This window comes from Zonotrichia leucophrys, chromosome 1, assembly GCF_028769735.1.
Source record: "Zonotrichia leucophrys gambelii isolate GWCS_2022_RI chromosome 1, RI_Zleu_2.0, whole genome shotgun sequence".
NCBI lineage: Eukaryota > Metazoa > Chordata > Aves > Passeriformes > Passerellidae > Zonotrichia > Zonotrichia leucophrys.
Window position 1 is genome coordinate 94,809,669 of NC_088169.1, and position 22,296 is coordinate 94,831,964.

The 22,296-nt window shown below is 40.0% G+C and overlaps 1 protein-coding gene across 1 annotated transcript; it reads left to right on the forward strand.

Moving 5' to 3' along the window:
• Nucleotides 1-12,905: 12,905 nt before the first annotated feature.
• Nucleotides 12,906-22,066, forward strand: CD86 (CD86 molecule). The gene is made up of 6 exons (XM_064702842.1): nucleotides 12,906-12,928; nucleotides 13,046-13,095; nucleotides 14,377-14,718; nucleotides 18,723-19,031; nucleotides 21,066-21,206; nucleotides 21,993-22,066. The coding sequence occupies exons 2-6, from the start codon at nucleotides 13,050-13,052 to the stop codon at nucleotides 22,010-22,012; spliced, it is 858 nt and encodes a 285-aa protein (XP_064558912.1). The 5' UTR covers nucleotides 12,906-12,928; nucleotides 13,046-13,049; the 3' UTR covers nucleotides 22,013-22,066.
• Nucleotides 22,067-22,296: the final 230 nt, after the last annotated feature.

A 22,296-nucleotide genomic window follows, 5' to 3' on the forward strand; every position in this document is an offset into this window, starting at 1 on the left:
CTAACTTCCAGGGATTATCTTCAATTTAGCCCCATGTCAAACCCTGTAAATTGAACTCTTCTGCTAGCAGTTTACATGTTGTCAACCTCTTTTAAAGCCATGATAGAAGGGTCTCAAAATAGGAAGGTTTCAGGATAAGGAGATTAGTGCACAGCTCTTTTATCAAATCCCACATAGGATAAGAGGTGAATTGATGATGCTGTCAGTTTCTCTCACTTCCTCTTGTTGTTTAGTTTCATTGATGATCTATTTCACCAATATTTTCTCTGACTTCATTGATACTCCCATTGCACCTGCCAATATTTTGAACTCTCTCAATGATTTTTCAATCATTTTTAGTCCTGTGAGCAACAAAGGGTCAGGAGAATTAAGTCATTTTATTCACCCTGTCCAAAGGAAGGTCACCCCTGGCAAAAGAATTTTTTGCAAGTACACTAATAAGAAATTTAGTTAAGCAAGTAAAACCAATGTTAGCAGAGCATTAGATAGGAGAGTATTGAAAGACAGCTTTAAATACATAAGCTTTGTCCAAAGGAGTTTATTATTTTACTGCTGTCTCCAAGCAATGGCTTCAAAGAAACCAGTCATTCTCAGTATTTATTTTTAAAAAATGAACAAAAGTGATTGAGAGATTATAAGTTGTCAACTTGTGTGATTATTTTCGTTTTCCAGCAATGAGTTTAATTTATTTTAAGGTATATATAAAAACCCTCAAAAACATTTAAAAGCAAAATTTTATATTTCTCCTTTGATAATATTTCCACACAGTGGACTGGCACTGCAGAAGAGGTTGCAGTAATTTTCTTCCATTTTCAGCCAGCTTTCGTTTTTATTTTTTATTCGGAGGACTGCCAGATTGTCTTATGCTTGGAGAGGACTTGAATTGAAAAGGATATTCTCTCTGCTGTGGTCTCAAATGTCATAATTCTTCCAGCTGGCATAATATATAAGAAGAGTGAATAAGTATATAGGATGCATGGGACAAGAGCACTTCAGTACATCAGCATATATACAGGGTTAAGTATTTGTAAACTAATTCCCTGTATTTAAATTTCATGGGTTTTATTCCCTTGCATGTTAGCATCACTTCCACATCAAAGAATCACATTTTGTTTAAACAAGTTGCAAAACCAGATGCCATGAGAATGATATCCTCTCCAAATGCACTGGATGCTTTAATCTCCATCTCTCAAAATGCAGGCATTATATGTTAAATAAACTTTGCTCCCAGTTTAACTGGAACATCCTGTAAGATCCAGTCCACTAAATAAACTTAAAAACTGAAGTTTAAATGTAGTTCCTCTGCCTCATAATAGCAACTCCTTCTTTCTCTGAATCAAAACTAAGCAGGGTGTGCCTGAGAATTCTCATTCCTGGACGACTGTTAGGACTTGCCAAAATGGGCCCTGGGACCAGCAGAATTTTAAATCTCAGACTTTTCTGAAGGGAGAGGGTTTTCCTAAGCCTTGCTGGCCATGGCTCCTAGGAACTGTAATAAGTGTTCTTCCTAAAGGATTGCTTTCATCTCCAGAAGTTTTTTCCATGCATTGGGTGGGAACACATTGGTGCTCACCAGTGATCAAAGACATAACAAAAAGCAGTGCAGGAGCTGCCCCTGGCCATGAAAGGAGACAAGAAGTCTGTCCAGTTAGGACAAATCCACTGAAATCTCTCAGTACTTAGGATGGTTCCTGGGCTGGATTTAAGGCACCCAAACACAGACTGACAAAGATAAAAGCCCCTTTTCAGCTATTATTTAGCCTAATTCTTTAGGCCTCCAGAATTTCAGGTTTGCAAGTGACAAAACCTGAGATGCTTAGAGACAATTTACTCATTCAGGCACTACAAAGAGCCAGTCCCAGCCCTTCCTCTGGTTGTCTTGTTTGATGGACTTGACGTAGTTGGTTGTCTCAGAACATATTTATTGAATGAGTCTCTGCACAAAATTGGATTGCAAGTGCTTATTCCTTTGGAAATATGGTAAGAGGAATGATGTCTCTCTCTGCCAATTGGACTGGGACTGTTTTTACACTTGCTTAGTGGTTAGAGTTCTCATTCAGAGGCAAGGAGGGTGCAGGCCAATTCCCAGTCCTGTCTGTCAGATGCTGGTGTGCTTCCAACTCTCACATTATGGAATAGCACTCTAGACAGCTATTCCCTGGTAGATGGCAATCCTCAACCTCTCCTGAACCTGTGAATTAGAAAGGGGGAATATTGCTTTAGCTGCATGATGCAAACAGTCTCAAAGAAGCGGTCATTCCTGGTCTTCTTTCCTAGCCCCAACCACTGCCTGTGCATTTGGCATAATAATACTTAACACAAAACCCTTAATACAGTCCTGGGGGCAGCAACATGAATCCAGAGCTCCCACATCCCACTTGAAGCACTAGTAAATGGAGGTCATTATGCTCATTATGTTCTTTTCTGAACAAGAGATTTGTAACTGTCCTGTGCAAAGTGGAGCTGGTTCAGAAGGGATTTGGCCCTACTACAGGACTGCCTTTAGCCTGGTACACAAAGTAGTCCTGCAGTGTGAAAAAGTAAATCAGAATCTTCTGATGAACCTGAGCCTCCTAAAGAAGGAAAAAGGGATTTGCTTGTATCCTTATGATACAGTGGTACACCCTTCTTTTTAGAGGAGGTGATGAAGGTGCCTCCTTAGCAGAACAAGCTTTTAGACTGGGAATCCTGAGGAAAATCAGGTACCAATTAGCATAGAATGAGAAAGCCATATCCTAGAAAGCGGTCAGATTGAAGACATATTTTTGCAGGCTTCTCCCATAGACTCATGTAGGTGACTTCCTCCTCCTTTGGTAATTAGCATTACCAAAATTTTCATTTAGAAGCATTGCATTCTCCCCACGAATTGTGTTTAGCATTTCTTGTTTTCTGCATGTGGGCATTCAAAGCCTTAATTATAATAGTAGTATTGATGTAGCCAGGATAGTCTAAATGAAGCAAGATTTGTAGAGAGATCATGTTTCCAATTAGAAAGGAAAAAAAACAGGAAAAAAAAGCAGGTTATCAGGCATTTTTGAAGGCATTTGAATCTCCTTTTGTCTTTTCTGCCAATATTTGGATTAATAAAAGATATTTCTCTGTCTTCAAAACTCGTCTTTTCAATTCATCACCATTTTCCCTAGATTTTAAGATTTGTCCAGTACAACCCATTTTGGTAATATTCCATGCCTTTCATTTCTCACAGTGAGCTGTGACTGTGGGAGAAGAAACAAGACAGCTTGATTTCTCAGTCTTTTTTGTTTTGGTATCCTTATGCCACTTAGCAGAGGTTTTGGCCTTGGTGCTACCCAGAGACTCTAGGGGAACATTGCCAAAACAATTTCCTAATCCTGTCTCCAGAGTCAAGATACCTCCTAACAACACCTTGTTGTTACTGTAACAACACCCTGTTGTTACTGTAACACACCTCTTCATGAAACTCATCTTGCTTTTTAATCACTCAGGCATAATTTCTGCATCAGCATTTAATACTCTGGGGATAATGAAGAATATTTTGCCATCCCTTATGCCTTTAACAGAAAACTCAGATCCTACATATGGTTAAAGGGGTTCTGTCGCTGTAAAATGGGTGGTTCTCTTTGCCACTGATGCCATCACCACAGTTTTGGGGTCCTCATGATTTCTCACCTGCCTTCCTGGTGGCTACCTCAGCCTTAGGCACTGGATCCTCACAGTTCCTCTGGAAGCTTTCTGGGGTTCCCAAGGAAGGCAGCACTTACTTTCAGGACACACTATTTCCCAGGGCACTAAGACCCCTTCCTTCAGGATGTCCTTTACCTCCTTTCCAGTACAACCCAACACCAGCTTCCTAAAAAACCTCTCCACCTTCTCACATGGTCAGTACACCATCTGCTTGCCTTTGATCATTTTATCCCATGCTTTTCCCACTCTGATAAGCACCTACAAGACATCTGCCTACCATAAGTAAAATCTTTCTAACATTAACTGGTAAGAAGTATCTGTGTACAAAAAAATAAGACTTCAGGCATCCTCACTGTGGCCCTGTGTCAGCTTGGGGTGTCTGCTGAGCATGTCTGGGCTGCTCACAGCATTCACACCTGTGCTGTGTGCACGTTCTTATGTCTCCATGTGTCCCCATATGCTTCCACCCATCTTTTGCACCTACAATCCTACCATAATTGCAATATCACAAGCAGCTCCAGATTGCCAAAACTTTTTAACCTGCAGCCCTGATGCACAATTGAAGATTTCAGTGAGGCTCTGTGCACACTGTAGTATCTTGTCCTTGCAGCTACATATATCCAAGGGAAACCTTTTCAGAGCTACAAGGAAACATCTTTCCAACTACCTGTCAGCTTCTAGGGTTGTGCTGTATTAGTCATACACACGTTTTGTGTGACCGAGTTTCAACAAAGAACGTTTCCTCTTTCTATATGTGCCAACTTGGAGATCTATTTTCAATCCTTACTTTGTCATCTTTGTTATTTCTTTAATTTAGACTTCAAGGTCTTTCTTTTAGGAACAGACAAAGAAGTGGATGAAATTCTGATGAAAACTCACTCTTAAGCCTGGACTTTCAAGTTCAGTCTGTCATTCTAAATAATTGCTTACCTTTTATTTATGATCTACCACGAAGTATGTTTTTCCCCTAAGACTATTAAACTGACCTCTTCTTAAAAACCTTCTTATCAGCTGCTAATTTCTAATTCTATTCTGCAAAATCCCTGCCTCTCTATGCTCTATCATCTTCTCATGTAGTTTTTATGTGTTTCAATTAAAGCCTGATCTAGTTTCTCTTTCCTTGCCTACACACAGTCTTGCTTCACACTTTTTAGATTCTCTTCTGATTTAGACACATTGGTTTCCTCTTTCAGATGTCACCCAACAAGTTTTTAAGAGAGCATCACAGTAATACATTGCCCACACAGCTGTCTCGATTACATACATATGATTATCAATAAAAATATAGGTAAAGCTAACCTGTAAATGCATAGCAAATCTTTCCCCATGAACTAGGAACCACATCCCATCTCATCAAAGGTTACCCAGGCTCAAACAAAGAAGAAATAACCCTTTTTGAAGACGTTCTTATTCACTACCTTCTAATCCAACTGCAACCAGCCTAGTTGGTGAGGGATTTGACTCAGATGAAAACTGAACTCAATAAATTAGTATGACATTCAGAATAAATGGTGAGACTCTGTAGGCAGAAAGACAAAGAATATTTAACATTTCCAATTTGATTTCTTCCACTGCAATGTTTAGGTCTCATCCATCATTACTTTTTGTGACATCTTAGAGTGGGAGGAGGATACTCCATCATCTCTGAAAATCGTATGCACTTCTCCTGTTTTTCTTGTTAACTGCAAGACTAAGTTGCATGCAAGGAAAAAATCTGAAGCCTGTAAATGCTCCTAGGTTTTAGATTTTTGCTGAATATGTTTGGGAAACACTTAAATTAGGTCCAATTAGTCTTCAATCAATCTAGCTGAAGAAATTATTCTTTTGGCTGCATTCACAGGAAACTGTTAAAAGTAAATTATAGTTCTCTGATTGCTACAGACTGGAGAAAAAACTTCCCCTTCTTCACTCCTAACAGCCTACTTCTCTATTTTTAATCAGAGCTGTTGAGTAGTTTGTCCTGGGCAAAGAAAAACGTGCATACAGAAACTGATTTGGAATTCATTTCTAATAATAGGCAATAGATGCAGATGCTTAATAGGCTAAGGATACAGGATGGATTTTTTTTTCCACTCAGGCAGCCCCTTTTTGAATGCCACATATAAAATTTGATTCAGACAAAAGGGACTCAGGTGTGAATACTGTTTGATCTACAGCTGGCAAGAACAACTGCACTCATTAAGCTGGGCTTTTATGAAGCTCACTGCATGATCATAAGCCAACTTGAAACAAATCTAAATAGATGATAAAATTACAAGTTTTACTAAGCTAGCAGAATCAAAATGAGGTTACAGGAGAAATCAAATTCCATGTAAATAAATTGGCAGTACAAGAAAATGAAGTTATCAATTTACCAAAGAATTATACATATAAATAGTCAAACACATAATCACCAAGTCTTTACTCAGTCATGTAGAAAAGTCAATGAGAATATAGCAAGAAGTGCAGCTATGGCAGAGATATGGCCTTAAATTTCTTCAATTTCCTATAAATATTATGGAATCAGTACTGATATCATTGTTCTTACATAACAATCCATTCAGATATGTTTTTACTGTGCCATCAGTTCTTAAATTAACTTGGTGACTTTCAGCAGTGGAGTACTAGGGAAGGACAGGCTGCTTTTTTTAAATCTCATTGTAGTAACTTCAGTCTTTGCCAAAAAACTGTATTTTAAATTCAAAGACCCATTTAAGCAAAGAAAAGTGAATGGTATTTGCCAGCCATAAGAACTTCTTCAAAAAGGGTTATTTCCTTCAGGCAAAATCAGAGCAAAGGTTTTCGTGGAGGCTGGGGCTACACAGCAGCTCAGGGACACTGTGAATAACACTGACACTTGTGAGAGAATTAAATGTGCCTTGAAAGGGGAATTTCGGCTAAAAAAAAAGAGGAAGCTTCTTTTGCACAGAGAGTACTTGCTATAAGTAGCACAAACGTATTTCTGATAGGAAAGGGTGGATTTTCTGTGATCTGGGCTTTTTGCACACAGTGGAAGACAGGCAGTGAGGACAGAGGAAAGGATGAACATTGCTGTTATCAAGCAAGATCCATACTGCAGTATTTTGCTGCCTCTGAGATAGGAACACTGGAGAAAGAAATAAGGCATTCCCCAGTATTGAAATAATCCTTTTGATCAAGTGCTTTAGCCTTTCTTCTTTATCTGATAATGATTTGGACAGTTACAGACACAAGCATTTGTAATGCTTCTATAAACAAGTAGGAGCACACCTTCATAAAAACATAATTGCTACTAGTGAAGTGGCTCCACAGCTGCTCTCTGTTTCATTTGAGCCACAGCTGCTGTCATAGCAGCTTCACACACATCCCTTACTTCCTGAAGCAAGCTGACCAGGCTATAGCAGAATGAGCCAGAGCCCATCCTATGGTGGCATCAGCACAATCATTTCCTGAATTTCTGGAGCTGGATGTTTATAATCAGGACCTGGGTGAAAGGACCAAAGTGGATCTCCAGGGTGTAGTCCAATCATACACATTATAAGGAGGCTGATTCTAATTTACACCAGTGAGTATGAGACTCAGGTCCTTTCTTCACAGCTTAGTTCTGGTGATTGAAGGGAGAAACCAAAACCAAAAGGCAGAATCCTTTCCTCTATCTTTGTAAAGTTAATGTGCCATAAGAAGCACTGTGAGAAAATCAGTATGTGTCCCTAGAGTGATTTCTGCACTAGAGCAGAGGCTTGGCTCATTTAACTGAGCTACTGAATATCACATCTTCATTTAATAATTGAGATTAATTTATTGCAAGAAAAGTAGCACTTGATCAGTGATCCTTCTGTTTGAAAAGCAGTATGAGGTTTGTGTCACATGCTCAGCTGATTTTGAAAGACTCCTATTGAAAATAAAGCATGTAACACATGAGGACTAAGCACAGAATATATTGCATGGTACCTAATCCTCGTTAGCTGTGTTTGTACAGTTAGGAGTCAAATAGAGATTCATTTTTCTGTATACAGCACACACCTTGACACCAGAGGTGCTCTGCAAACTGCTATTTGAAGTTATGCCTGCTTTGCATTGTGTAGCCATGATGCCATTTCCAGGCAGTGTCCTGTGCAGAAATGGGGGGCTTGGGAATGGTCATTTACATTCCCTCTTCTGTACAACGACTCTTGAAGAGTCTCCAGCAACTGACTGGCCTGTGAATCAGCTGTCTCCTCTAAATAGTGACCTGTGCGGGAACAGGGGTGTGCTCTCTCTCTGTTTCACTGCAAAGCCAAAGAGGCTGCTGTGATTTGGTGAGATGTGAACCCAGCAACTGCTGCTTCCCAGCTGACAAGTTTCCTTTACTAGCCTTGAGGCAAGTGTGAGAGCTGGGAAAGGAGCACAGACGTCACCTATTGTACCTGTGATGTAGAAGTGGTTCAACCAACTTGCCAACTCAGTGCCCAAGTGTGGCCTAAAGTGTGGAAAAATATGTACACCTGACCTTTCCTTTAGGTGGAACTCAAACACCACAGCTAATCCAAACGAATGTCTAATTCTGGTTTGATGACGTTCTTCCCCTCCGAATTTCCCCCGCAGTTTCACTTGCAGGGAGAACACATTTGTGTCCTGTCATTTGTGCAGTGGGACTCTGTGCCACTGGGCAGCCGTTGTGCCCTCTTCCACAGATACCTGCCCCCAGTCGTGGAGGAAGGATTCTGCTTGCAGAGGCACTGGAATGCTCCATGATCTCTGGACCAAAGGTATTATTTAAATAATTGATGTTTTTATTGTTGTTAAAAGAGGAGTTTCTAGATGTTAGAGCAAAGTGATCCCAGAATCATAGTCAAAGTCATGGTTCTCCTGTAGTTCTTAGGTACAGTAAGGATATTGCTGAATGGGAAGGGATACAAAATGCATTCAGAAATCAAACAGCAGGAAGACAGAGGGTTGTATTTTATTCATGTAATAAAAATAATTAAACAACAAGCCCATAATTTTTAAATGCAATTTGGAATGAAAGATAGTTCTAAAAGAATGAGCAATAAAAAATGTTTTGCAATTGATTAAAACAGTGACACTTTTCTGACTGGGAAAGCACATAGGAAACACAAGTTGCCTGAGTAATGTATATTTTTAAAACATGCCCCTTGCTGGATAGCTATATGGTCATGTGGCTTAGTATTAGTGGGGAGGGCATCATAGAATCCTCTGAACTTGCCAAGTTAAAGAACTTTTCTTAAGATGTGATTTCCTTTCATAAGACTTGTACAGATCAACCTGTATTTGCAACATGGGGGAAGGCTGGTAAATGCATTTTTAGGATAATTTAATTTACAAGCCCCTGGGATAGTTTCCAAGTCAGCAGTGGAAAGTCTTTGTCACAGATGTCCTGCCTCCAGGAGGCTCACAGCACTGCTCATGGAGCTGCTCAGTGTTGCATAGGGTGGAAATTTTAGAAAAATTCCCCATGCTAGAAAAATAAAAAGAGTATTTTACTAGTTCAGTGTTTAGTTTTGTTTTGAGTTCAGCATGGGGCAGGAGAGTGTTCCCATGGAATATGTGTACCTGTTGTAAGAAAACAAACTAATTACCTGTGGGAATATGCAAGAAAGGAACATTTTGGAAGGAACTTAAGGGTAATGAAGGAACTTAGGAGTCAAAGAGCACAGATGTGCCAGTGTCTTTTAAAAGATAATGACTACATCCAAAACTGAAAACAGCAAAAAGGAGAGCAAATGAAAACCCAGGCAAGCGTACCTGATACAAAGCTCTTGTTTACTCCAAGACCTTCATGCTCCACTGTGCCTATTGGGGTTTTACATGGTGGTTTCACATGCTGGATTGGAAGGAACAGGAGACAAAAAACCAATCTCAATAAGTAACACAGGGTTTTCTGGCAATTGCCCTCAAAAGTAAAGGGCATGAAGTTGCCTCTTTTTCCCAAACATTGGTGTTAGAGTTTTTGCCATCCAGAGGGACCTTGACATGCTTGAGATATGGATCAATGCAAATATCATGGAGTTCAAAGAAGCAAAGTGCAAGGGCCTACACCTGTGTTGTGGCAATCCCAGGGACACCAACAGGTTGGTGAAGTGAAGTGATTGAGAGCAGCCCTGTGGAGAAGGACTTGGGCATGACGGTTGATGAAAAATTCAACATGAGCAGGAAGTGTGCACTCATAGCCCACAGTGCCAGCCATACCCTGGCTGTGTCCAAAGCAGCATGGCCAGCAGCCTGAGGGAGGTGGTAATCCCCCTCTACTCTCCTCTCCTCTCATGAAACCCCACCTGGAGTGCTGCATACAGTTCTGGTGCCCCCCAGACAGGAAGGACATGGAACTGTTGGAGCAAGTCCAGAGAAAGGCCACAAGGAGTCCCTCCCATAGCAGCCTTCCAGTATTTGAAGGGAGAGGGATTCTTCATCAGAAACTGTAGTGATAGGAAAGGGAAGAATGGGTGCAAATTGCAAGAGGAGAAATTTAGGCTGGATATTAGGAAGAAATTCTTTACCATGAAGGTGGTGAGGCACTGGAAGTGGTTGCCTAGAGAAGTTGTGGATGTCTCAACCTCTGACAGTGTTCAAAGCCAGGTTGGATGGGCTTGGAACAGCCTGGTCCACTGGGAGATGTCCCTGCCCATGGCAGGGGGCACTGGGACTTGGTGATCTCTAAGGTTTCTTCCAACTCTTCACATTCTATGATTTTATGATTCAGGATAGGAATCCCCCTGTACTGAGCCAAGTGGGAACTGCCTCATGAGTTTTCTCAGACTGGTTTGGACCAAACCAAAGCCCTCATGAATCAGGCCTATAAAGTGCATGTGCTCATATGGTTTCTTCTCCTTTCAGTGATTGCACTGCAGAGGTAGTAAATAAAAAGTTGAGTGTGACCCTGGACTGCATACTGACATAATTTCAATTAATATGCTTCTCCATTTTCATCTCTGACTTCCACACATGATTTGCAATTGTGAGTCATGGAGACATCTCCAAGAATGGCTGAAAAAGCTCTCCAAAAGGGAAGAAAGACACACCATGTATGCTATCTTTACTTAGCAAGGGAAAATATTTACATCCCCATGGTCTGACCTCATATTGTTCAGGATGTCAGAGATAATTTTAAAGCCCTGGGTCTTCAAACCATTCCCATCTCACCAGTTATCCATGAAAAAGTGCCAGTTCTACAGATGGATGCACTCAGACTGTGAACAGCAAAACTGCACATCCACACACAGACCGACAATGTCTATCTTTCCTGTCTCACCCAGCCACCTTTGATTGCTGCTCAGTTCTGGGACTGAAGACTTTCAAAGGCCTGCAAATATAAGAGAGAACTGAGCACAGAATCTGTATTGAATATGCCAAAGGAATGGTGTAAGTAACCCACAGTGATACTGTGTAATTCCCCTTCCTCCCTTCAGTCTTCTGGACACTGGTTCCAAGGATTTGCATTTGTTGGTTAAAGGCATTTTATAAAAAAGGGGAAGTAAAGCTCTTTGCAGCACTGAAGTTGTAGCAGCCTGATTAATGATTCAGCAATTCTCTATAAAGCAGCTCCCATGAGAGAAGGTACACCCCTCTGCAGACTCACAGGATGCTTCTTCATGCCATCTACCCCAGCAACGTGCCTTCTCCTGGAAGATGGCAGCCAGGAATACATGTAGGAACTTTGAGGATTTCTGTCCTCACAGCTCCAAATCCAAACCATGAAGAAAGGCATGCAATGCTATTTGGTATTTTTGCCTGGGTTTTTTCTCTCTCACTCTCATTTTCAGTTCTGGTTTTGCTCTTTGCTTCTGTGAGACAGTCATTGCAAAACATGCAGAACACTCTCTCCACTTATGTCAGTAGTTGCTGAATTGCTTTAATTTCTCCCCTTACACACCTGCACTGAATCAAAAAAAAAAAAACAGAGTTATCCTTTATTTTTCTCTTGACTGAAAACTAAAATTCTTATTTATAGGATGGAAATATGACTGCTGCAAAGAAGTTTCTATCATTTTCAGTGGCTTGGCACAGGCATTTTTACTTAGGAAGTCAGTTGTCTGGTTTAGTTCAGTGGGGCCCAGCCTGGGAGGGGAAAATCCCTTGATAAAAGTTTACCATGCAATTGGGTGGCTGGAGCAGAAAAAGAATGACCTCTGTCTATGACAATGGGTTCTGCATGAGCCCTCCCTCCCTTCCCGCCTCTTTTGCTATGACAGGTGGATCAAAAGAAAGTTATCCATATCCTCCAAGCCATGTGGACTTCTTTCTCCCCTTTTCTAAGGAAAGGTAGGATGAAGTTGGAAAAAATACCCTTGTCAGGCCTGTACATTACAGCATACTCACAAAAACACATGTCAGTGGACTGAGGGAAATTCTATATTAAACAGAAGAAGACACCAGAGACCTGGGGTAAAGACCCAAGTGTACCAGCCTAAAATAAAACATGACAAAAAATGAGAAACCATCCATCAGGAAAGTGTACTGCTAGTGAGGACAGCAGACAGAGATCTCACTGGTTTTAGGTAGTATGAAAGCTGGAAATTTTTAGATCTGCTCCTGCAAACTGATTTCTTTGGAGCTGTTTGAAGGAGGAGAGTGAAGGACTTTGGCAAGGGTGGTATGGAGGCTTCTCCCACATATATGAAAAAGGCACACAAAAACCACAAAGGTGCTGCTAAAATGCAAAGTAGCAAACAGACTTGAGGCAGGTGCCACTCTCAGATTGCATGGGAATGACATTTGGCTGCTTACCAGGACTATGGGCCCTTACACCACATGAACCCAAGCAGCCAGAGAGGTGTTTTGCTTAGGAGACAAGATATAGGGGTTTCTTTTAGGGTTTTCTTTCCTAAAAAGAAACTAATTTTTTCTTTACCGAGAACTATGCGCTGTTTAGCATCATCTCTCTGTATCATATATCATAAGATTTCCCTGTTATCCTTTGCTGTTGTTAAGGATTGGTTCCTGTTACCATCACAAAACTGAAGGTCACACACTTCATCACTTCTGGTAGCTGACATCACCGAGATGTCTCCCCCACCTCTTCCTTCTTCATCACACTCTCCTCCCCCTCTACTTTCAATTCCCCATCTACTTCCCCACACTGCCAGGCCAAGCATGCTCCCCATTCCTCTTTCCTCCGCTCCAGGCATTTTGGGTACTTGTCCTGCCCTTTGGACCTCAGGGACTCTGTGTTCCTCCCATGGCATACACAGTCTGCAGTAATCTTGCACAACACCTTCTCTGTAAACCAGAGATCTGCCACAGCATGCTAGTTGTGGTTGCTAAAGGCTGGGAAGCACATAGAATCCCTTGCATCAATCTATAGAAAAAGGTGAGATTAACTTTCTCAATACTCTCTCTTGCTAAAACTTCTTGTTTTACCACCTCTTTGGGAGTACTGGAGTGTTTTCAACCTCTAATATATTTCTTTCTTTCCTTCTTCTTACAGTGTCATGGAGATTTGCATATTCTTCCTTTGTGCTATGATATTTCTCCCAGGTAAAAGGCACATTTTTAATTATCAAAACTATTTTGATTGTTTGTGTCCTGCTATGTGATACTTTCTCATCCACTAAGAAGCTCATTCCTTAGTACTATTAATCACTTCCATTGCACAATCAAGGTCATATAGCCCATGTGACATGTATTTAAATTGTGTGCAGGGACTCTATAAAATATATATAGTAAGTACTTCCTCTCTTCAACTTTATATCTTTACATTACACTTATTTTATGTTGCTCCTAAATTCTCAATTTAAATCTGTCTTTAAAATGTGTGTGTATCACCTCTGTGCATTATAGAGAAGAGTGGTACTAAACTGAAAACTGGCATTCTGATATGGGACGACTGGAGTTTGAGGCAACCACAGAGATAATTTTGTAGTCTTGTGCTCTGGAAGAACAGTCAAAACTTTGCACCAGGAGAGAGACTGTAAATCTTCTTTTGAACACAGCAGAGATGTTTGTGTCTTCTGGGACAGAGGGCTGCATTTCTTATTCCAAGAAAACACAGTCCCCCAGGTCACTACTCATAATAATGGACATATGCACAGGAGAAAGCAGGAGAAAAATCATCCCTTCTGTAGTGCAGTTCATCCCTTCTTTGCATGAAGACATAAGTGTGTATTGACCATTTCTGTTAACAAGATCAGCAGCAGAACAGTTTAATCTGACATTTACTCTGTCATTAAATTCTAAATTAATTACGGAACAGTTAAATCTGACATTTAATTTGTCATTAAACTTTAGATTAATTCTTCATAGAGATTGAAAGTGTTCACCTGCTTCTGACCTTCTGGTCATGCATTCCCTAGACACTCACACTTACCGCACAGTGTGTACTTCACAGTTTCTTCAAAAATTTAATGTGTTGTAATTTTCTTAGCAGAATTAACTCAACTTTTTAAACAGAAATTGTGCATCTATCTTCTTTGTGGCAGAACCTCACTACACTCAGGATGCTGCAAGCAAGAATTGTTTGAATCTTTGGCCTGGAGATAAGTTTTCTAAAATATAGATGCTCATGATCTCTGTGTGGTAGGCCTTCTTTGGAAAGTAAAATATAGGAAGAAAAATAAGAAATAGTTTTATGACCTGAACTCCTCATGACTAAATGAGTCAGTTTGAACTACTACGTGTCCTGTCATACCTAGTGGGATAATTTGTGTCTAAATGTTGGTGGTTTTATTTCCACTGTTGTTAAGTGTTGGATATCTGAGTGCAACTTGATATTCTTTTGTAGCTGGTAGAAATCTTGATTTTTCTCTCTCTCTGTCTAAGGTATTGCTGCCAGTGTGCATCCAGTGAAGGCATTTCTCCATCACACTGTACACCTATCCTGCTGTTTTCCAAACTCTCAGGAAATTGACGTGAAGAATTTAATAATCTTTTGGCAAAAAGACAATAAAGTGGTGCACGAAGTATATCATGGCCAAGAAAAGCATGAGAACCTTAGTCCTGAATATATAAATCGCACCAAGGTGGACATGGCCAAATGGACCTTGCAGTTGTTAAATGCAGGAGTTGAGGATGAGGGACACTATAAGTGTATTGTTATGGAAAAAACAACTGAACAACCAAAAATGGTCATACACCAATCTGAGTGGTCACTGCACATCATTGGTAAGTAATCTCTTCTGATTGCCATCTGGTCTGTGGGATTCTCCGTGAGTTTGTTCAGTCCAGAAATATGGGTCCTGAAATTGTGCCTGTTCTGGGGCAAAATTTTTAAACATGAATAAGAGATTTGCTTCCTGCAATTTTTATGGCTTTTAGGACTCTGGAAAATAAACTTGTTTATTTGTATCTGACAAACTACCTTCTATTAAAAGTAGCAGTAATTATTCAACCTTATCAACACTGGTGGCAAATTAGAATTGAAACATGGCAAGATCTCTGCAAACACACAGCTATTTTATGATCATATAAATGACAGGGAAAATAAAGAAAAAAACAGCCCACGTGTAGGAGTAGAAATTCATATATTCAGCTAAAGGAAGGCAGAAAATACCTCAGAAGAAAATTATATACATACATTGGTGAGATTCCACCTGATTTTTCTGCATCAGAGAATTTTTTGTAATCAAAGGAAAAGGCAGTTAGTCTTTTAACAAGGAGATGGAAGTGAGGCACCAATGTCTCTTCACATTTTCTAATATTATTTTAATTCCTAATATATAATCCTAATGTTTCTCTATTTTAAATTATTCTGTTAGTAGCATTTATCTCTATGCCTGTGTTCTGTCTTCCACTGTGGTAGTGCTAGTCATTAATAAAGCAGCTTCTAACTTGCACTGGTGTTTTCAGGCTTCAGCATACTGCTTTAAAAGAGAACAGGCCAAGTGTAACAGCAGCCAAAAACAGGGTACCAGGACAATTGACCCTATTTAGCTTTGTGCTACTAGCAAGTGTTCCCTTGTTCCACAGACAGAAAATGTAGATTGTAAATTTTGGTTCTCCCAGGATCTACTAGAGAAGCATTTTCAGTGGCATTTTGGAACTCAGAAACTCACAATGTGCACTCAGTATCAAGGCCCTTGGTTTAAGATGTGTAGCATCAAGTGCTCAATCAATTCAAACAGTTGAATCAGTTACCAGTTTGCCCAAAATCTGAGCAACATGTTACAGACATCTCACTCTTAGGACTAAAAGTCTCCTACACTTTTTAAGGTTTAGGTTAGGAAGACAGTTTTAACAATGTGCTGTTGTCTTCCTTCCAAATTACTCTCTGTTCAATAAACTCTCAAAGGAAGGAGCAGTATAAAACCATATTTTAAAGAAACTCAAGCCCTTCAAAATAATTAGATGGAAAATGCAAATATTGAAATGTACCTGTGCTTACGTGTTGCTTTTTAATTAGAATTTCATCTCATACAGGGAGGGATTTTTGTAGTTTGGCATGTCACACTTAAAATGGGCATAAGAAAACCCGAGGGCTGTACGAGAATGACAGGGCAGTCACAAAAAGCTGTCTGGATCACTTGGTGACAAAGTATTCAGAAATAATGCAGTACCTTTGAATACAATTTAAACATGTTATTTTTATGTATTAATATAATATATAGATAGCATGAAAGTGTGTCAAGGGAGGTTTAGGTTGGATAGCAGGAAAAGATTTTTCACCCCATGGGTGGGAGGTCAGGCACTGGCAAATTCCCCAGGGAAGTGGTCACAGCACCTGAGAGAGTTCAAGAACAGTTTAGCCAATGCTCTTAGGCACATGGGTGTGACTCCCTGGCCATCCTTTGTGGAGCCAGGGACTTGATGGTCTTTGTGAGTCCCTTCTAACTCGAGAAATTCTAGGATTCTATATATATGTTAGATGTATTTCATACAGCCATGATGACTTATATAAAAACAGACTCAGATCCCTCTCCAGAAAAAAAAGGAAAGTTTCACAGTGGAAAACTTTGGCTCTTAAAAATGCAAGGTAGGGACCATGCCGACAAGCAGCTTAACTGGAAAATCTGCTATTGTGGCATGTCTGCAGTGCTTCCTCTGGATAGATCAATAAGGGAAGTAGGTAAGACTAGGGAAGCTGTTTCAAAATATGCACTACTCAGAGCATTGAGACTGAAATGATGTCACAAGAGAGACTTAGAGTTGCTCATTTTAAAGAGGATGTTGAAAAACTGAAAAGTGTGAAAAAAAGCTCTAGTAGAGTTATCTGAAGACTGGAAAAAATACAGTCAACTAGAAACATTAAAACAACAATCTTACAACCTTATAACACAGAATAATCAGAAGAGTTTTGTTTCCAGAATGTGAGAACCTGAAATACATGTAAAATACTGCATATAAAAAAAAAAAAAAAAAAAAAAGCCTAGTTAATTAACTAGCCTTAATTAACAGTCAGTGTCTGGAAGGAAGTAAGGCAGATGGTCACTTAAGAAAATAGAATAAAAGCAAAGTGATTAAGCCATTGAGAAAAATATTAAGGGCTTGATGGACTGCTGTCTCTTGAGTTATTTAACCGAATCCCAAAGTTTTTTGGAAGACACTATCTTTAAATAAATAAGACCTCCTGAAATGTCCTTTTCTGTTAACAAACATAAACCCCATATATGTAGCCCACACCCTGAATGCACCCAGCATCACTTTTCAGTAAATTGAGGTTCCAGAAACTATAAAAGAGAAGTGCAACCTGTATTCTACTATTTCTACTTGCTTACTGTCAATAAGATTGAAGCCCTTAAATCACTTGGATGTTGTGGCAAGTTTCATAGCCATGGATTACGTTCTTGCTATCCCTATAAAATACCAAGGAGAGAATAAATACTCCAGACTAGATGTCTGACAGCAGTCAGCTAAGCAAGTCAGACCTTGAGCTTTTCTGAGGGACACCTTAACTAAATTTTGAGGTATAGAAAAGGGGAGGCTTTTTTTCATTTTGAATTCCTATCCATCAACTCTCTTGGGGGGATTTAAGTGACTAAGCTAAATCCTATGCATTGTGTATTAGGATAGAGAAAATAAAAGCAAAATCATGTTTCTTCATTCATACATATTAACAGTCCTCTAGGGCAAGGATTAGATCCTTGTTCCAACACACTGAGTGTATGTGCAGAAGAGTGAGACTCACCCTCTCAAGACTCACATTTTCCTAAGAGCCCTTTTCCCTTCTCCAATATTTCTGCATATTCTTTAGTCCTATTGGCCCTAAAAATTTGCAATCAAATCTTGAGTCTACTTCTCGGTATTTGTTTCTGACTTTTTGGGAGGTTCTTTGGGGTTTTTTTAACTTGCTATGTGCCAACTTAGTGGTCAGTATTATGTCAACATTCTCTCTTTCTCCTTTTCAATTATAGTCTATTATTTTTACTATAAACCTCTGACGAAACAAATCCTGGTTGAGTATATCTAGATTAATTAAGAGAGGGTATTCGTTAAAAGCTTCTATTTATCATTTGTATTTTATGTTTAAATAGTTCTTCCCATTCCTGTTTCACTATTTCTTGCATGGGAAACTTGACTTTTTAAAGCAACAGGTGTGTTTTTCATTTATTGTGATGAGTGAATGACACAAAATAAAAAACCCTTATGCTATAGTCGATTCCATCAGAAAAGCTAAGCTAAGGGAACCCTGCCACAAAGTGATGATGAATTATATGCTGCAAAATGTTTACTTACAATACTGACAGACACCAGGGATATTTCTACTTAAACAGCACTGCACTTTGAACTTACCCTATCTGGATTCTCTCAGATTATTTCTATTTTTACATTTCCCAGTTAGAAGTTTGTGGGTTTCCCCTTACCCATTCAGGATACCAAAGGTAGAGAACATTGTAGTCCCTTCCCGTATTCTGCTTAAGCCTTATTTGTGGGGCTTAAGGTTTCATTATTCTGAGGTATTAATATGTCTTAAAGAGGCGGGAGAGACAGAGGCCCATTGTCTGACTGATCAGACTTGCATCCTTGAAACACCCTGAGAACAAGAAGCAGCAAGTCTACATACACACCAAAAAAATGCCATACAAATCCCTTATTGGAATGCCCATTGTCTACCTGAAGAAAAGTGTTTAGACTTGTTGCTGCCTGAAAATCTTAAAAATTAAATAACTGGCAGAGACTGTCACAAACGTGGTGTGGCTGGTTCATGATGCTCTGTCTTTGGTCTATTTCAGCCAACTACAGTCAACCTGAGATAGAACTGCACTCCGGGGAACTAAAGCCCAATGGATACTTGAACCTAACCTGTTCTTCCAGTGGAGGTTATCCAGAGCCCAAGGAGATGACTTGGCTGATTTCACATGAGAACAAAACACTCAGCAGCCCGGCTCACATGAATGTCTCACAGGATGCTGTGACAAAGCTGTACAACATTACCAGCAAGCTGAATATCCCTGTTCCTGCAGGGAGCCCCACTAATATCAGCTGCTTGCTTCACCTTAGGGAGCAGCTGGGAAGCCTTGTCTCAGTCCCACTGAGCATAGGTGAGTCTCCCTTTGGCCATTCCAATTTCTGCATGGGTAGGAGCAGGCAGTACTGCAGCACAGCTGATCACAGACAGCAGCATGTTCAAGGCAGGGAATAAACTCTAAGTAGGACTAGGAGTTGATTAAAAGGGTTGTAGGTGCTCTATCCTACTCACCGCTGAACTTCCTCTCTTTTCCACATGGAAAATCTTATTACAGCAAGGGGAGGGCACAGAGAAGGAATTGCTACACAATCCAGAACACAGCCCTATTGATCTCCTCCGTGGAAGATGCTGCAGTAGCAATAAAGCAACCTAGGAGTCTGGATCAGGCAGCAACCAGTCTCTGGAGGTGACAACTGTTGGGAGAAGTTGTCACTTCACAGAATCAGAGAACTGGTGAGGTTGGAAGAGGCATCTGGAGATAATCTAGTACAACCAGTCTGCTCAAAGTAGGGTCAGTAGGTAGCACAGCACTTTATCCAGTTGAATTTTAAACACCTACCAGGATAAAGACTCCACAAACTTCCAGAGTTTGACTACCCTGATATTAAAAAAGGAGTCTTTTGCTGGTTTAAAATGCTTGAGCTGCTATTCTTAATCATTTCTTAGAAAGAGGCATAAGGCTAAACAGAAGAGTTCCATGGACCATATTTGGTTCACAAACTGCCAAATAAACTGTGCTGAGTTTAACTGTAAAGACCATGAGACTTGGACTAATATTAGAAGCATTCCTGGTGGTTTTCATAACATTTGGCAGAATTAAGTGCACATTCCAAAATGACTATTTGGGGATTTTTCATCTCTGAAATTGTGTCTTTTTTCAGACACCTCTTGCAAGAAGAAGCTGGGGACCTGAGTTCCATTATGACTTTACTGATGGATTATCTCAGGGTTCCACATGGCTGATCCTTTCTTTAAACTAAAGCAGTATTTTATTTATCTTCTGGACCAGGAAAACTTCTTTTCACATGTTTTTGTTTATAAGCTATGGCACAAGAGCATCAAAACAAAGACAATTCCCATTTTGGTCATACGTTCCTTTGGCTTGCACATCTCTTTTAGACAATGCTGAAGATGGAGAGCTGTGCTTCATTTAACAGGAACAAGGAGCCAAGAGGGAATGGTAGTATTGCAGGAAAGCCTACCAGGGCAGTATAAATATGCACCTTATTACTGCAGATGTAAAATAAATTTGCCACTTGTTCTGAAAAATTCCATAGTGAAGTTTTCTTAATATAAATTTAGCTAAAGAGTTAAGTTATCAACACCAGATATGGCAAACTGCCTCTGATGTCTTTGCATTATAGGACTTCCAAATACTCTTAAAATACAATCCAGAAGCCTTCTAATGTTTGTTCAGCTCTGCACATTGCTCATTAGTTTTGAAATGGTTATATTAACTATAATGGTGAATCTTCCTCTTTCCTCTTCAATTCTTCTCTCCTATCTGGCTTTATGAAAATAGCTACCTGACAAACAGTGATGGTGGGTAAGAAACCAGGAACTCTACACAAACATCAGTTTTGTTTGGCAATAACTGAAGCTCTATCAGCTGCTAACCCTGCCAACCAAAACCTCAAAAACACAAAAACCAGAAATAGAGGGAAAGTCCTTTGAATTCCCTGCTACTTTCACATCCCTTACAGCATTTCATTAGGCTTTGACCATCATTTCCAACAGACACCAAGTAGTAACATGCTCCAGGTTCTTCCAGCTTGCATGATAACACGGAGCAGCATTGGCACTGTAGCTGCCTCATAGGCTGTTGTACCAATTAAGTTGCTGATCTTTCACATGCTACCCAAACCTTAGAAAGAGTTATTTGCTTTGCTGCTGTTTAAGTGAGTAGTAAGACCAGGTAGTTTCACTAGTTATTGGAACTGGAAATAAAATAATGTGGATAGTGATTTTTTGACACTAGCAAAGCAAAAGGGATGTCAAGGGCCTTGACCTAAACTTCTATTTCATGTAACATTGGGATAGAGTGTTTAAAGTAATTACCACCAAATTAAATCTTGGCTGTGTGTATCTTCTTTGTTTTCTTATTCAGAGATAAAAGAGAAAGAAATGGAGCAAGCAAAGATAAATTTCTTTGGCCCACTTATAGCTGTGGTTGTAGTGATCATTTCTGCACTTCTTCTGGGTTTTGTGATATTAAAGAAGAACAGAAATATCTTGTCTACCAATCAGAGTAAGTTGCTACGTGTCATTCAGCTCTGCCATCCCTCAGCTCACAGGCTTTACCCTTCGTAATCACCCCTCTACCTACTTTCAAGCTGCTGACAGAAAGTTAGTTTTCATGTTGGACTTAAGCTAAACTTCCTAGGACAATTTAGTTCCTGTAGCAACTTAGTCCATCCTGCAGTAAGTCAAAGCATCTTTCTCCTGTCTCATCCTGGAATCCACTTCTGCCCATTTTTGTGCTCTGTGAGACTCTCATGGCACCATCTTACCACCTTTTCCAGTAGTTTCATCCTTCTTTCTTTCTGGGTTTGGGGTAGATTTGGCTCTTAAAGTCATTGAACTATATAAATCTGTCTTGCCTATCACTACTATAAGAAAGGTGGAGTTGGGGCAGGGATGAGATGAACTTACATGAAGTTCACAGAAGGATCTCTGTCATCACAGAGTTGAACTTTGCTCCACCACAAGCTGCCCACACACTGGGCTAAAAGAATCATCTTGTACTGGGAACAGAACATGATCTTGGCATCTCATTTCTCTATTTTATTCCGAGACTAATTCTCAGCAGTCCAGGGTTTATTCAGCATTGAATCATGTTGACATCAAAATCTATTTTCCTTATAGCAAGAGGGAAATGCATCCCTCAGTCAGTCCTGTTTCCCTATACAGTTAAGGGTCCTGAGCCCCACCTTGTTCTTTTCTGAAATTCTAAGATAACTGGACATTTACTATCAACTCCTTTACCCTCTCCTGTTTTTCCCATGTCTGTAAATCACATATTGATCTATTCTAGGTGTCAGTCTAGCAGTCTAGAAGCTATCCAGCTTGAAACTGAGGCCATCAGCCAGACTGCTGACTGGGAACCACCTCTGCATCCAGCAAAGCATGAGGTCCCATGTTTTTAGAGGTTCTGCCAGAACAAGAATCCTCCCCAGAAGCCCTACAGAACAACATGCAACACTTTTGTGTGATGGCTGAAACCTACTGCCCAGTGTTCTCTGTTTTTGTTGTTGCTCCAGAATGGTAGTAAATGGTAGTAAATATGATGCTCTGCCTGTCTGCATGACTACCTTTTTGTTGTATCTTTTAATATGCAC

Coding starts and splice junctions, on each gene's coding strand:
- CD86 (XM_064702842.1), top strand. CDS start 13,050: ATGGAGATTTGCATATTCTTCCTTTGTGCTATGATATTTCTCCCAG. Junction 13,096..14,376: donor TGCTATGATATTTCTCCCAG/GTAAAAGGCACA, acceptor TCTCTGTCTAAG/GTATTGCTGCCAGTGTGCAT. Junction 21,207..21,992: donor TATCTTGTCTACCAATCAGA/GTAAGTTGCTAC, acceptor GATCTATTCTAG/GTGTCAGTCTAGCAGTCTAG.